Source organism: Sorex fumeus, unplaced genomic scaffold (assembly GCF_029834395.1).
Source record: "Sorex fumeus unplaced genomic scaffold, SorFum_2.1 ptg000072l, whole genome shotgun sequence".
Lineage (NCBI taxonomy): Eukaryota > Metazoa > Chordata > Mammalia > Eulipotyphla > Soricidae > Sorex > Sorex fumeus.
The window spans coordinates 34,920,456-34,935,940 of NW_026606129.1; the positions used below are offsets into that span (position 1 = coordinate 34,920,456).

At 40.0% G+C, this 15,485-nt stretch overlaps 1 protein-coding gene and 1 non-coding gene across 3 annotated transcripts in view; both read left to right on the forward strand.

Moving 5' to 3' along the window:
* The window catches only part of STT3B (STT3 oligosaccharyltransferase complex catalytic subunit B), a 95,372-nt gene that overhangs the window by 63,306 nt on the left and 16,581 nt on the right, over nt 1-15,485 (forward strand). For both annotated transcript variants that reach the window (XM_056129282.1, XM_056129283.1), the window contains 3 exons: nt 12,888-12,986; nt 13,479-13,625; nt 14,674-14,722. In XM_056129282.1, coding sequence (XP_055985257.1) covers nt 12,888-12,986; nt 13,479-13,625; nt 14,674-14,722 — 295 coding nt within the window. The remainder of the gene's footprint in view (nt 1-12,887; nt 12,987-13,478; nt 13,626-14,673; nt 14,723-15,485) is intronic.
* On the forward strand, nt 3,148-3,241 carry TRNAI-UAU (transfer RNA isoleucine (anticodon UAU)). Its single transcript has 2 exons — nt 3,148-3,185; nt 3,206-3,241. It is a non-coding gene; the product is annotated as a tRNA-Ile (tRNA).

The window sequence follows — 15,485 nt, forward strand, 5'->3', positions numbered from 1 at the left end:
GTCATTCAGTCTGAATTTTCTTTTTTTTTTATTTTATTTTTTTATTTATTTATTGAATCACTGTGGGAAAGGTTACAAAGCTTTCAGGTTTATGTCTCAGTCATGCAAATATCAAACACATTTCCCTTTACCAATACTTATTTTTTACCATGAAGAACCCCAATAAAACCCCACCCCCCACCCCTCCCAGTCCCTGTGAGGCAGATGAATTCTAGTTAACACTCTATCTGCTTTGATTAGATTCATTGTTTCAATAAAAGATTCACCACTATTATTTAGAGTTTACCCCCCCCCCCAACTCAGACATGCTGAAAAAGCATTGTGAAGTGATTTGCTTTCTACAGCTGGGTTCAAGAATTAAATGTTGGTTTTGGATTTCTGCTCTTTTACCTATTGACCCTGGAAGTATTTCTACTGAAAGTCAGATAGTTAAGAAATTGGTTTCTGTGTTCTGGAGTCGTGGCCATGCTGGAGAGCTGCTCGCGGGGGGCAACTGGTGGCCTCGGTAGGGCGTGAAGGGCGGAGCGAAACGCCCCCTTTCCCATGAGGTTTTAGTCGCCCCCACACTCCCGGCTCATACCTGCTGTCCACAAGGCTCCCATGTGGCCGCCATCTTTCTTTCCAGAGAGGAGAGGGCGAATGGGGCAACACCCTTTCCCCTCCGGCAGACTTGATGGGCTGGATCAACACATAGTCCGTTCACTTTTCTGCTCCAAGCTGCTGGGTTCTGCATTAAGTCCTTGTGCTTCTGGGGTCGTGGCCGTGCTGGAGAGCCGCTCGTGGGGGGCGACTGGTGACCTCGGTAGGGCGTGAAGGACGGACCGGAACGCCCCCCTTCCCATGAGGTTTTAGTCGCCCCCACACCCCCGGCTCATACCTGCTGTCCACAAGGCTCCCATGTGGCCGCCATCTTTCTTTCCAGAGGGAGGAGGGCGGAAGGGAGCAACACCCTTTCCCCTCTGGGCAGAAATGATGGCCTGGATCAACGCATAGTCCTTTCACTTTTCTGCTCCAAGCTGCTGGGTTCTGCATTAAGTCCTTGTGCTGCTGGGGCTGTGGCCGTGCTGGAGAGCCGCTCGTGGGGGGCGACTGGTGACCTCGGTAGGGCGTGAAGGACGGACCGGAACGCCCCCCTTCCCATGAGGTTTTAGTCGCCCCCACACCCCCGGCTCATACCTGCTGTCCACAAGGCTCCCATGTGGCCGCCATCTTTCTTTCCAGAGGGAGGAGGGCGGAAGGGAGCAACACCCTTTCCCCTCTGGGCAGAAATGATTGCCTGGATTAACGCATAGTCCTTTCACTTTTCTGCTCCAAGCTGCTGGGTTCTGCATTAAGTCCTTGTGCTTCTGGGGCTGTGGCCGTGCTGGAGAGCCGCTCGTGGGGGGCAACTGGTGACCTCGGTAGGGCGTGAAGGACGGACCGGAACGCCCCCCTTCCCATGAGGTTTTAGTCGCCCCCACACCCCCGGCTCATACCTGCTGTCCACAAGGCTCCCATGTGGCCGCCATCTTTCTTTCCAGAGAGGAGAGGGCGAATGGGGCAACACCCTTTCCCCTCCGGCAGACTTGATGGCCTGGATCAACGCATAGTCCGTTCACTTTTCTGCTCCAAGCTGCTGGGTTCTGCATTAAGTCCTTGTGCTTCTGGGGCTGTGGCCGTGCTGGAGAGCCGCTCGTGGGGGGCAACTGGTGACCTCGGTAGGGCGTGAAGGACGGACCGGAACGCCCCCCTTCCCATGAGGTTTTAGTTGCCCCCACACTCCCGGCTCATACCTGCTGTCCACAAGGCTCCCATGCGGCCGCCATCCTTCTTTCCAGAGAAGAGAGGGCGAATGGGGCAACACCCTTTCCCCTCCGGCAGACTTGATGGCCTGGATTAACGCATAGTCCTTTCACTTTTCTGCTCCAAGCTGCTGGGTTCTGCATTAAGTCCTTGTGCTTCTGGGACTGTGGCCGTGCTGGGGAGCCGCTCATGGGGGGCAACTGTTGACCTCGGTAGGGCGTGAAGGACGGACCGGAACGCCCCCCTTCCCATGAGGTTTTAGTCGCCCCCTCGCCCCCGGCTCATACCTGCTGTCCACAAGGCTCCCATGCGGCCGCCATCCTTCTTTCCAGAGATGAGAGGGCGAATGGGGCAACACCCTTTCCCCTCTGGGCAGAAATGATGGCCTGGGTTAACGCATTGTCCGTTCACTTTTCTGCTCTAAGCTGCTGGGTTCTGCATTAAGTCCTTGTGTTTCTGGGGCTGTGGCCGTGCACCAAACTTAACTCTGATTTTCAGGGAGAAAGATTGGGTGGTTTACTTCTCATTGATCACTTTGTATATAGAGAGATGTCGCGCGGCCGCGTAAGCGGCTGCGTGGTTTTGAGAAAAAGTCCTCGTTCCCGCATACTCGAGCTGTGTTTGTAGAGGCTTCTGGTCACCGGGGTTCCATCTGGGGGAAGCGGAGTGCGGCACCTACTCCATCTGGAACTTGCCGGTGATCTCGGCTCTTTTTGGAACCTGTTTTTTTTTTTTCCCCCCCCCTCCGGTATCTTTGGTTCCCGCACCCTCCATGTGGTCCTTCTCTTAGACTGAACGCTTCAAAGATGGCGCTGGGGGGCGGGCTGTGGGCGTGACTTCCGGAATCAGAGGTTACCTGGGAGGTGTAGTCCGGCAGATTTGAGAAAAAGTCCTCGTTCCCGCATACTCGAGCTGTGTTTGTAGAGGCTTCTGGTCACCGGGGTTCCATCTGGGGGAGGCAGGATGCGGTACCTACTCCATCTGGAACTTGCCGGTGATCTCGGCTCTTTTTGGAACCTGTTTTTTTTTTTTTTTTCCTCTGGGATCTGTGGTTCCCACACCCTCCATGTGGTCCTTCTCTTCCAGTCTGAGTTTTCTTGATGCATATCCTGTAAAAGTAAAGTAAAGTAAAGGCCCTCCCGTTGATCATCGATTTGCTTGAGCGGGCCCAGTAACATCTCCATTGGAGACTTTGTTGTTACTGTGTTTGGCATATCGAATATGTCACGGGGAGCTTGCCAGGTCCTGCCGTGTGGGCGAGATACTCTCGGTAGCTTGTCAGGCTCTCCAAGAGGAGCGGAGGAATCGAACTTGGGTCGGCCATGTTGGCTGCGTGCAAGGCAAACGCCCTACCGCTGCGCTATCGCTCCAGTGGCGCAATCCGTTAGCGCACGGTACTTATAAGACAGTATGCTTGTGAGCCATGCCGAGGTTGTGAGTTCGAGCCTCACCTGGAGCATATCCTGTAATAGGAATTAAATTATCCAAAGAGAAAATAGGAATTTTTTCTTATACTTGGTTTGTAATATTTTAGGATTTCTCTTTGAGCTTTGTCATTGTACACTTTAGAGATTTTATTGGTGGATTTAGGAATTTTATTGTATTTTAAAGGATTTGTCTCAAGGTCAAACTTGAGGGGGAGGATGATTTCTTCCAGGTATATTCTTTTTATTTTTCCTGGCCATCATACTACAGTGTTCTTTTCTTTTATTTATTTTTAAAGCTTTGTTTTCCCCTTACATCTTTTATAAACACTGTGGTTTACAGAGTTGTTCATGACGTTGCAGATATTGTCACAGATATTCAGTACAGCAACACAAATCCCACCACCATTGCACCTTCCCACCACCATCATTCCCAATTTTCCCAACAACCTCTTAAGCCTGCTCCCATAGTAGACCCTCAGTAATTTATTTTATATTGCTTATTATAATTTGCTAAAATAATGATCAAAAGAAGTAGTTAGTAAAGATTGTGTATCTCACCATGGAGCTATTAAGCCCCTATATGAAAGATTACTAAGATGTTGTTACAGGTTAAGCCTTCTGTGTTGGTATTTTGTTAATGGAAATTAGATGCTGTCTTCATTACATACCATCCAATTTAGTGTGCTGTTCCTGTGTTGTAGAGTTTGAGATGTCACTCCAGGAAGTCATATAGCTAAAGTTAAATTTTTAACTGGGTGGCATTTGGGGCCATGTGTGTGACTGTCAGAACTTTTGGAAGTACAGGGAGATGGGAAGTAGCCCATTCCCAACTCTGAAAGCCAGGAGATTTCAATCACAAAACCTGCGTACCTGGGTCACTGTCACTGTCCTCCCATCGTTCGTCGATTTATTTGAGCAGGCCCAGTAACGTCTCCATTGTGAGACTTGTTACTGTGTTCGAAATATCGAATACATCACAGGTAGTTTCCCAGGCTTTGCTGTGCGGGAGAGATACTCTCAGTTGCTTGCCGGGCTCTCGGAGAGGGGCAGAGGAATCGAACTCTTCAGGTCGGCTGCATGCAAGGCAAACGCCCTACCCGCTGTGCTATCACTCCAGCCCGTGGTACCTGGGTATTTCACAGATTAATTTCTGGAGGAGGCTTGTCCTGAGTAGTGAAGTTCATCAGGGAACATGGCAGCAATTGGGGAGTTTGGAAGTTTTCGGCTGCTGGGGCTCTGTTTGGGTGAGTGCTAGGCTCACCTGCTCCCTTCCAGAGTGCCCCAGACAACTCACTCAGCCTTGCCAAGGGTGCGGAAGAAACTCTAAAACTTGTTGAACTATCTCAAGATTTATTCATGAGTCTCTGGATGATGGCCAGTGAAACAACTTACATGGCGCCAGAGTCCATGTATATTCTTTTAAGGACGGGGGATGGCACCTGCCAGTGCTAAGACTTATTCCTGGCTCTGCAATCAGTGACACTCCTGGCAGTGCTCTGAGTACCATATGGGATGCCAGGATCAAATCCAGGTTGGCTGTTTACAAACAAGCACCCTACCCACTGTACTCTGGCTCCAATACCCAGGTATATACTTAATATGATTTTTTAATTTAGTTTGCCATGAATTTTGTTCTATAAATTTGAAAGGTTTTTTTAGTGACTAGAAGCAAAGAATTTGAATATTTTACAAACTAAACAGAAACAGTGAATACTGATGTGCTTATCTAGGAGACCTGAGTGAGATTTCTTATAAGATCTGCTCTTATTAGAAAATTGTATGTTTCATTGTTGAGAAGATTTGCTTCTTTGTATTAGAAATTAACAGATTCTTCATAAATGATCAACAAATTATAAAACCTTGCTAATAATAGGTCTTGAGATTATAAATCCTTTATTATAAAATAGAGGATATATTTAGAAGATCTTATAAATAAGTGATTATTTTTTAAAATAACATGATTTATGGTTCTATATGGTTTGTTATTTTTCTAAGAGAATTGAGGTAGCAGTTTTTTGTTAAATGTTTCTTTGCAGATATAGTACTGAGTTCTAGATGTTAAGTAAGGAACATTATCAGATACTTTTTAAGTTATGTAAATACACGTTTTGTGAGTTCTTTTATGTATGCTTACAGTTGTAAGTATACATTAGTTTTTTTCCCCAGTGTACTTCGATAGTTATTTACCACTGCCAAATGTAAATTACTTTCACATGCTAGAACTAGAACTCAAACCCACATGTATCTCTTCCATTTTTTTTTAATCTCTGCAGTTAAAATATACTTGATTTCATTTCAGGTATCACTATGGCAATAAATTTGTTATATTTGAGAGTTGTGATTACACATCTCTCAAGTGTTTGAATAAGTTCTGATTGTTTTTTACAACATTTGGAGCTTATAATAAAGTAATGTTACAGTTTTTTGTTATGCATACCTATTAGATTAACTTATTTTTCTTTCCTGGTCAGAAAGAATTTTTTGCTATGGTGCAAAGTAATTAAGGAATAGTATAGTATCATTTATTATAAGTAAGGTTTCAGCATTCTTAGAAGCCCTTAATTATACTTATTAAATATGGGGCAAAATCGATTAGAATTTAAATATTTCCTCTTTAATCATTAATACTATTTAGAAAGAATGGAGGATAGTAAGTGACTATTTTGTTAATCTTCTCCATTAAATATTATCCAAGGGATATAGCAGCTCATAAATCTTCAGACAATTCAATGTTGAATCAGAGATATTGGGAATATAATATTTACGTAACTTTTTCCAACTTTAAAAGACCAACTTTCAGATAAAATGTCAACATACTTGTCAATGTTTTTTTAGGCAGAAGATGCTTAATAGTTATTTTCGGGCACAACAAATTTCAAAACTTACTGGAATGAGAATCTAACCTTTTAGTGGTTTTTAAAAAACTCTTTTCTAAAGTAACATTAGTTTATAACACAGGTTTCAGGTATACAGTGTTATAAATCAACATTTATGCAAACTACTTAATGTTTGACCTGAAGTGGGTTTTGTTTTATAGAAAATTTATTTGTGGGACTGGAGCAATAATACAGTGAAGTATGGTGCTTACCTTGCACATGGCAACCTGTGTTTAATTCCCGGCAACCAGTAGTCCCCTGAGTAAGCCTTGAGAAATGTTGATGTGACCAAACAAACAAAAGAAGAATTTATTTGTAAATTTGTCAGTGCCATTAGTTTATTTTTTCTCTATATCATTGTGATTCTACCCCACATATAACCTTTTAGGATAATTAGGGTTCTATTTAGAAGAGTACTATTCTTCCCAAATTTTATATAAAAAAAAAGGTAGGAGGGATAAATGCAATCAAGCAAAATAATAGATCTGTGTGTGTTTGTGTGTGCATATTTGTAATGGCAACTTTTTCCTTTTTCCTGGGGTCTGACACATTGAAAGTATGATCAGCAATAATGAATGCTGGCAACTGTGCTTCCACAGGATGGCAGTGTGGTAACATTTTCATGGTGTAATAAATGATTTACGACATTATTGGTTTTGTACATTTTCTTAGTACTCCTTTTATGGAAGGTTTAATCTTCTAGTTGAAAGAGTAAGAACATGAATGGATAGAAAGTTTTAATAGATTTGATTAAATGGTAGTTTGGTCAAGATTCCCAGAGCATTTGTAGGAACAGCTGGAGGGGGTGTTACTGTTGGTTTGTTTTATTGAAGTCGTCTAGAAGCAGGATGGAACAGATTTTATTATCTGCCTCTTAAGTGTTCTTGTCAAGAAAGGGAGTTATCTCCCTGTGTGCTTTACTGAAGTTCTGTATGGGTAGCTTTGATTTTTTTTTTGTCTTAAAATATTTTTATTGATAGTTGTTTTAGGTATACAATATTCCAACACCAATCTCACTACCAGTGGGATTTATTCCTTTCACCGGTGCATCTTTGATTTTTCTCAAATAATTTACTCCTAATAGGATTGATCTTATAGAATTTTGTACTTTCAGAATGTCATGACCATAATAAAATGAATATTTGAACCAATTAGAGGCAATTTTTATATGCACTATTAGATGCCATAATACAGTGCCTAGAGAAAAGCGTGTGTTTTCATTTTTGCAGTGTAGAGTGTGTTTTTCTTTCTTTCTTTGGGTTACCACCTAGAGATACTGAGGGTTATTCTGGACTCTTTGCTTATGTATTGCTCCCAATAGTGCTCAGGGAACAATGAAGTGGCAGGTAGTCTAGCCGCCTGCATATAGAGAATATGCTCAGCCCTCTGAGCCCTCTGAGCTATCTCTATGTGGCCCAATTCTGTATCTTTAAGAATTGAGAGTTACTTCTTCCTATTCACGTGTCTTACTGTGTTCACTCTGTGTTTGAAAACAAGGGCTTGAATTTGAAGGGGCTTGGATCATAATCCCAAATTATATAATCCCCCCCCCCCCATCTATTAAAAACATCTTAAAGCACAGTGATTTACAAAGTTTTTCTAATATAATTGTTTTGGGCTCACAATGTTCTAACACCAATCCCACCATTAGTGTGACCTTCCCTCCAATATTGTTCCCAGTTTCCCACCCACCCCCCAAGCCTGCTCCCTTGACAGGCACAAAATAGTTTATTTTCTATTGCTTGTTGCAACAAAATAGTAAGTGAAGTTATTTTTAGAAAGTTCAAATAAAGGAAAATTGTTATATTTCACAGTGGTATCATGAAAATCATTGAGGATTTACTGAGCTGTTTGTTGCTATTTGAGCCTGCTATGTTGCTGTTTTTGCTTATTTAGCTTACTCGGCTTCTGGGCCACGTTCCCACATAATATGCTGTGTTCCTACTGTGCTGTCAATACTGTGGAATTTGAAGTGTCTGTGTCCACATACCCCAGGAGCTCTAGGGTCTATGTACCTGGGACTTTCATCAGCTTGGCATCCCTTCAGAGATTAGTTGTGAAGCAATGAAGTTGGTCATTTGTTTGGCAGCGGCTGCCAGGGCTTTGGCAGGGTGGGGTCTTGGCCTGACCCCTTTGAATGGAGCTCCAGAGTTTGCGGCCCCAAAACCCATGTACGTGTGAACTTCAGCGGTTCGACTTGCATCTCTTCTGAGATTAGTCGTGAAGCTGTGGAGCTGGGCCATTTCCATGGTGGTGGCTGTGGGATGGGGGTGTACCAAATGATACAATCTTGCACAGCAAAATACTTCATCTAAAATCCCCAAAAGGGCAATCTTCAAAGATCAAAATCTTTAAAACTTAGTTTTGATGGGGGGAAAGAGATAGTAGAAAGCATATGTAAAGTCTTTGTATTTGAAAGGGGGTTTGAGAAGCAAAAATGATATTTCATAGACCACTTTAACAAAGAGAACACATGACAGTAGTAATTTTATCTTTCGTAAATACAGGAGTACTAAAAGTCACCTTTTGATGCCTTACTGAGGTTTCAGCATTTTCATTTTCATGCAAAGTTAATATTGTGGAAATAACATTTGAAAAAAATACTATAAAGTAAATTAGGAATATAAAAGTCTATGAGTTATATTTTCAGTAATGAAATAATAGAATAAAATAATACAAAATAACTACAAAAATGATTTCTGACGATTTAAAATAGAAAAAAAATGACATTAGAAAAAATTTGAAATTAAATTGTAGAAACCTTATCACATCTATTTCCACATTGTTTGTGGGTTTGGAGACAGTATTCCAATTTAAATGTTCCAGTAAGTATGAAACACTTTGCTTTTTTCACTTATTAAGTGCAATACTCACCATTTCTATATGGGCATAGGATTAGTGGATCCACCATATCATAACTTGTATATAGATTAAAAAAAAATAGAGGCAGGTTTGCTGGCACCAAATAAGAACCCCCACGTTCCTGAAAGACCCAGATGACCTCCCCAAGCACTGAGCTGTAAATAAGCCCTCAGCACTATGGAAATGACAAAAAAATCAAATCCAGAAACAGCAAAGAACGGTCAGTTTTGAAAGTACTGGCCATATTTGAAGTGAAGCTTTCTTTGCTAGATTTATTGTTGAATATGTTTTATCTTTTTGTCCTTTTTTTTATCTTTTGAACTGTCAGATCACTGACAGATTAGTTCATTTAAAGCATTTTGTAACACTATCAGCAGGAATTTTGGACTCACAAGGTATCACTGAGCTTGTTGAATTTCTTTTACTCTCTAGTGAAAGTGTTTATTGAAGGCATGTAGAGCCTTAAGTGCATGAATTGTTAAAAATCCTTGAATAATTGGGGGGTGAGACAGGATTTTTTGCCTTTTTTAACCTGTGTTTTTTCTTGTTTCTTTTTATTTTTTTTTCTAATTGGGAGGAATTTTAGACTTTGGGGATTATGATCTTTCCGAATATCAACATTTGGGATTGCAGCAATCAGAATTGTTTTTAAAAATTGTGATTAGGATTGAAATAAGTATGGAGATATTCCAGTTTTACAGATTGAAGGAAAAGAGGTAGTATTAAGCAAGATGTGTTTGTAATGTTTTATATTTTTTTGCATATATCATGTATATTTGTGGGCAAACAACTTTAATTTTTATTTAATAAAATTATTACTTATATATTTAAAGTTTGAGAAGAAATAATATATCCTCCTATGCAGACATCTCAGGATCAGTGATCAAAAAATAATATATAAAAGTATAGAAGACATGGGTCCTTCTTTTCCCTTAAAAGAAATTTAGATTGTGTGTGTTATATATCATATTTATCAGTTTTTTAATAATTATAGACTAGTAGGTATAAATGAGGCAAACTTGATTATAACCAAATAGCTATATCCAGATTGTTGGATACCTTTTTTTAGATTTATTTTGACATCAATTTATACTTACAAAACAGTACAAATTAAAAGTCCCTCTTGGCCATTTGTTGCCTAGACTCAGTTCTTTTTCTTGACCTCATTTTCATCATAGTTATTATAAACTCAGGCTAGAGCGATAGCACAGCGGGTAGGGCGTTCGCCTTCCAAGCGGCCAACATGGCCAACCCGAGTTCGATTCCTCCGCCCCTCTCGGAGAGCCCGGCAAGCTACCGAGAGTATTTGATATGCCAAACACAGTAACAACAAAGTCTCCAATGGAGACGTTACTGGGCCCGCTCGAGCAAATTGACGATCAACGGGAGGGCCTTTACCTTTTACCTTTACCTTATTATAAACTTGACTGTAGTGTATCTGCTTCTGTGGATAGTGTTTACTTCATTGATGACAAGTGTTGCTATAAAGTTGCGTTAAAATGCTGAATTGGGAAAATAAGTTTAGGCATGAATTTGAGCAAACATCAAAGAAGACACATCATCTAGAATTTTCTTTTGCAGGGTAGGAGATGGGAGGGGTGGAGAGCTATACCCAGTGGTGCTCGGGGCTTAACTCCTGGTGGGCTCGGAGGACCATATGAGGTGTGCCGGTGATTGAACCCCCTTTTTTTAAGGCTTTTTCATTCAGGTTGTATCTTCTATAAGATTTATAAAATAAAAATTCTTAGATGATACAGTGTTCAGTGTTTATGATTAAGAAATCCAGCCTCAAATGTAATCTTGGAATTTGTATATAAGTGAACTTAAGCTGTAATTATATACTGTAGCACTGTCCTCCCGTTTTTCATCGATTTGCTCGAGTGGGCCCAGTAACATCTCCATTGTGAGACTTCTTGTTACTGTGTTTGGCATATCAAATACGTCGCAGGTAGCTTGCCAGGCTCTGCCATGCAGGCGGGATACTCTCTGTAGCTTGCCGGGTTCTCTGAGAGGGGTGGAGGATTCAAACGCAGGTTGACCGGGCCGGCCTTGTGCAAGGCAAACGCCTTACTACTGTGCTATTGTGCCAGCCAAGTTTTGCCAGGCCTGACTTTTCTAGTTATGCCTTTGTTTAGTTTCTAGGGTTTGATTTCTTAGTTCCATGCGTCCTAAAGGTTTGTTGATCAGTGCCCAGAGAGATAATACAGTGGGTTAAGGTGCTTACCTTGCATGTGGCAGATCTTATATCCCTGACACCCCATATTGTCTCTCAAAGCTTACTAGGATTGAGCCCTGAGCACTACCTGCTGTGGCTCAGAAACAAACAAAAAAAGACTTGCTAATCATAGATTTTTAGGTTGTTATAATTAGGAGTGATCTACAAATCATGTTTCAAACTGCACATTCTGTAGTGATAAAAAATGTAGTGATGAATATGAAGGTTTTTGTTAAGTAGTTACTTAAGATCACATAGTGGTCTTTTATCCTCTCCCCTCACCGTCTACCCTCCATTCTTACATTTGTTAGGGTGTCCACGTGGGATTAATCATGGTCACGGTCCTCCCGTTGTTCACCGATTTGCTCGAGCGGGCCCAGTAATGTCTCCATTGTGAGACTTGCTGTTACTCTGCTTGGCTTATTGAATACATCACGGGTAGCTTGCCAGGCTCTGCCGTGCGGGCGAGATACTCTTGGTAGCTTGCCGGGCTCTCCAAGAGGGATGGAGGAATCGATGTGGGCATGTATTCTATACTAGTTCTCTATTCCCAAATATTTCTCTATTCTCCAGTCTTCTTGTTTTTGACCACACCCAGTGATGTTCAGGGATCACTCCTGGTGGTGTCCAGAGCGATGGTCCCCTGGTGGGGCACCAGGGATCAATCACAGGTCTGCCACTTGCAGCCTGCTCTGCTATCTCTCAGGATCCCCTAGTCTTTTTTTTTTTTTGGCTCATAAATTGAAGTAAATATGTTGTATAAGTTAGATAATTTTCACATTGACTTATTTTAAACAAGTTTTATCTCCGTTTCTAGTTTTTAACGTTTATTCCAGAGTATACCACCAATGACTCACACTTAAATGTGTTTTTTTTTCTTTTTCTTTTTCTTTTTTTTTTTTTTTTTTTTTTTTTTTGCCGTATTCAGTGATGTTCAGAGGTTACTCCTGGCTTTATACTCAGGAATCACTACCGTGCTAGTGGGATCATACTGGGTGTCAGGGATCAAACCCAGGTTAGCTGCCTATAAGGCAAGCACCTTAACCACTGAATTACCTCTGTGGCCCCAAATGTGGTTTAATTAAAACAAATTGCAGTGTCATGGTCAGTGTGTTAGTGACCATGGTTTTAAGTCCTTTATCTATAACTTGTCTAAAAGCAAAGCATCTATTGCACAAATTATAATTTGCTTGTAGATTAGACTAATAAAAGCCAAGATACATAATAAGCCAAGAGTAGATAGACTTTTCTTGTTAGGCTAGATACTCAGTGATTTCTGTTTCATGGCTTGATTTCTATGTACTTAATGCTTTATTCATTTATTTTTTTAATAGCAGGCATGGTTTGAGGTTAGTTGTTTTTTAAACTGATAAGAGTACTGTACACAATATTATGGAATTAAAAAGTGCGACATATCTGAGTTGAAACAGTAGCAGCCTCATATATGATGATATTTATTAGATCATCATATATTACTTTAGAGTAATGCTAGTAAGAATAATGTTTAACTATTTCACAGAAATAATAGCTTTTGGAGGTCAAGTTAGTCTTTAAATAATGAACTTAATGTAATTTTGATGATTTTATATATATTTATTCATCAGATATGTAATAGAATCATTCCAAGAGTCTTTTCTTAAAATATTTGTTTTATGTATACATTTGTGTTTGAGGTACTTAATGGTAATGATAAACTATTCCTTATTGTCTATTTTGTCTTTATAGCATACAGCACTTTCTACATTGTGGGTTTAATATTATCCATGCAGATACCCTTTGTGGGATTCCAGCCAATCAGAACAAGTGAACACATGGCAGCTGCTGGTATGAAACAGTGTTTTTCTTCCTCTTAAAAACATATGAGTGTGTTAGTAAAGTAGCAGTAGAGGGCCAGAGGCAGCACAACAAGAGAACTGATTTGCATAACTGAGTTTCAGGGATACTGAAAGGCAAGGGATTTGGGGTCGTTGGCGGGGAGAGTGGATGGTACATCACCAGTGTACCACTCACCTTTTATGACATGCACAACACATACCAGCAATTGGTAGTACACAGGTTGTATATAACTGTTGTTTGATAACGACAGTTGTAAAATTTTTTATTTGTAATCTGTTGGATACCCAACTTGCAAAAATTTGGATAATGTATAATATGCCAAACATATGGCTGTCTTTTAGCAGAGGAAATTTTGTTAGCGAAATTACTAGTCTTTGATATGAATGGCACGGATATTCTAAGCAGTTCTGTTAAATAACATTTTTGTATGAACTTGGGAAAGTGCTTTGTTGTTTACTTTTGTTTCCTTTTTTTAATTAGGTGTCTTTGCATTGCTACAAGCATATGCCTTCTTACAGTATCTGAGAGACAGATTAACAAAACAGGAATTCCAGACCCTTTTCTTCTTGGGTGTATCGCTAGCTGCAGGCATTGTGTTCCTTAGTGTCATCTATTTAACATATACAGGTAGGTTAACAATTATAGGATATAAATCTTGTCTCTGACTTGTTATTAAAAGGGTAATACTTTTACAGAATTTCACGTATGCCATTTATCATACAGATTACACACTGTTCTCTATGAACGCTATAAAAATAATACGTTTTAGAATCATAAAAGGACAAATTGTTATTTCTTTTTAACAGTATCTTAATTTTGCTCCTAGCAAAATTTTCAAGCATCCTTTGCTAGATGAATAGGCTCAAACTATAGCAGAACCTGCTGGTTGCTTGCTCTCTTTTGTGTACATATACTCTTCCCTCTGTTTTCACAGCCAAGTCTGTTTCAGTCTGTTCATAGATTCTCAGTTACCTTTTAATTACTTCTCTGTTCCCTAGAAAAAGTCAAATTCTTGGTCAATTTTATGTACAAGCCTAGCTCATCAAATTTTGAACAATTAAACAGGAGTAAAATATGAATTCTTTACTTGGAATTAGATCACGTAAACATTTCCACCTTTTAGAAGTTATGTAGTGCTAGGGTTGGGGAGGACAGATTCCTAAAGGGCACCGTTTTACCTGCTGTATTGTTGGGTAAAAACCCAGCAAAACAGAACACCTGACCATTGCCAGATGTGACCCAAAAGCCACCCTCAAAAGAAAGGTGATCCAGTGCTATCTAAAAATCTTCATTTTACTAGTCAACTAAAATTATGAGAATTGGACAGTTTTCTAGAATTTTACCAACTTAGAATTTTACGGAAATATAATCTTGATGGGTATTTGTTTTTTATCTGATTTCTGCTGACCTTCTGGCATGGAAATTCTTGAATTATAGACATCAGTAAATACAGAGTGAATAAAACAAATAAATCCAGAGGGGCTGGGGGAGAGCTCACGTGGTGAGAGCACATGTCTAGCATGTACAAGTCCTGAGGGACCCCAGCACTGCTGGATATAACCCTGGTGGACACGAACACAACTAGGATGATGCTGGTGACCCCAGGCACTGCTGAGAGTGACTTCTCTAAAAACTCAACAAAACAGAACAATTAATTTACATTTTTATTTCTAAGGTTACATTGCACCGTGGAGTGGCAGGTTTTATTCGTTGTGGGATACTGGGTAAGTTGTCTGTCTCGTGCCCACCCCATCTCCTTTCCTTTATTTTTTTATGTCACTATTTCTTTCAGTACTTGGGGAACATTTCCTAAGTTCTAGCATATGCTGGCTTAGTAAATGTTGAACCCCTTGTATTTCATCTTTGTTACATACCCCTTTAGAACACATCTTTAGTATAATACATAAATAATACTCTGTTCTGTATGAGCAAGCAGTTTTTTGGTATCTTTAGTTTCTTTTGTACAGACATTTAAAGATAACATTTGTGCAATCATTGTATACTAAAGAATTTGAAGTTTCAGTCTTTTAGTAATATTTAGATACTGTTTAAATCCATAAACTGATAGAAAAAAATTATTTTTTAAAGAACATTGTTTGAAGTTCTTTCTATTTTAGTCTTTTTAAGCATATTGACTATTATGTGTTTTAATGAGTATTATTATAAAACTTATTACATAAAATTTTGATTTTTAACTTGGACAGCTAGTTTGGGGGCCAAGGATACATATAACTCATGGTAGATAAGACACGAGCTTAACATGTGAAACCCTGTGTTTAGTCCCAGTCACTGTATGTGTCCCATGCACTGCTAAGCCCAAACACCGTCAGGAGTAGACTATCCCTTCTTCCCTATTCCCGTAAACAAATTTTATAAGATGACATCCATAAAATGTTTTGGCTCTAATTTTTTTCTTTTTTTTTAATTTAAAAATTTTTATTTTTCAGTGAATCACCGTAATGTGCAATTACAGACTTACAAAGTTTC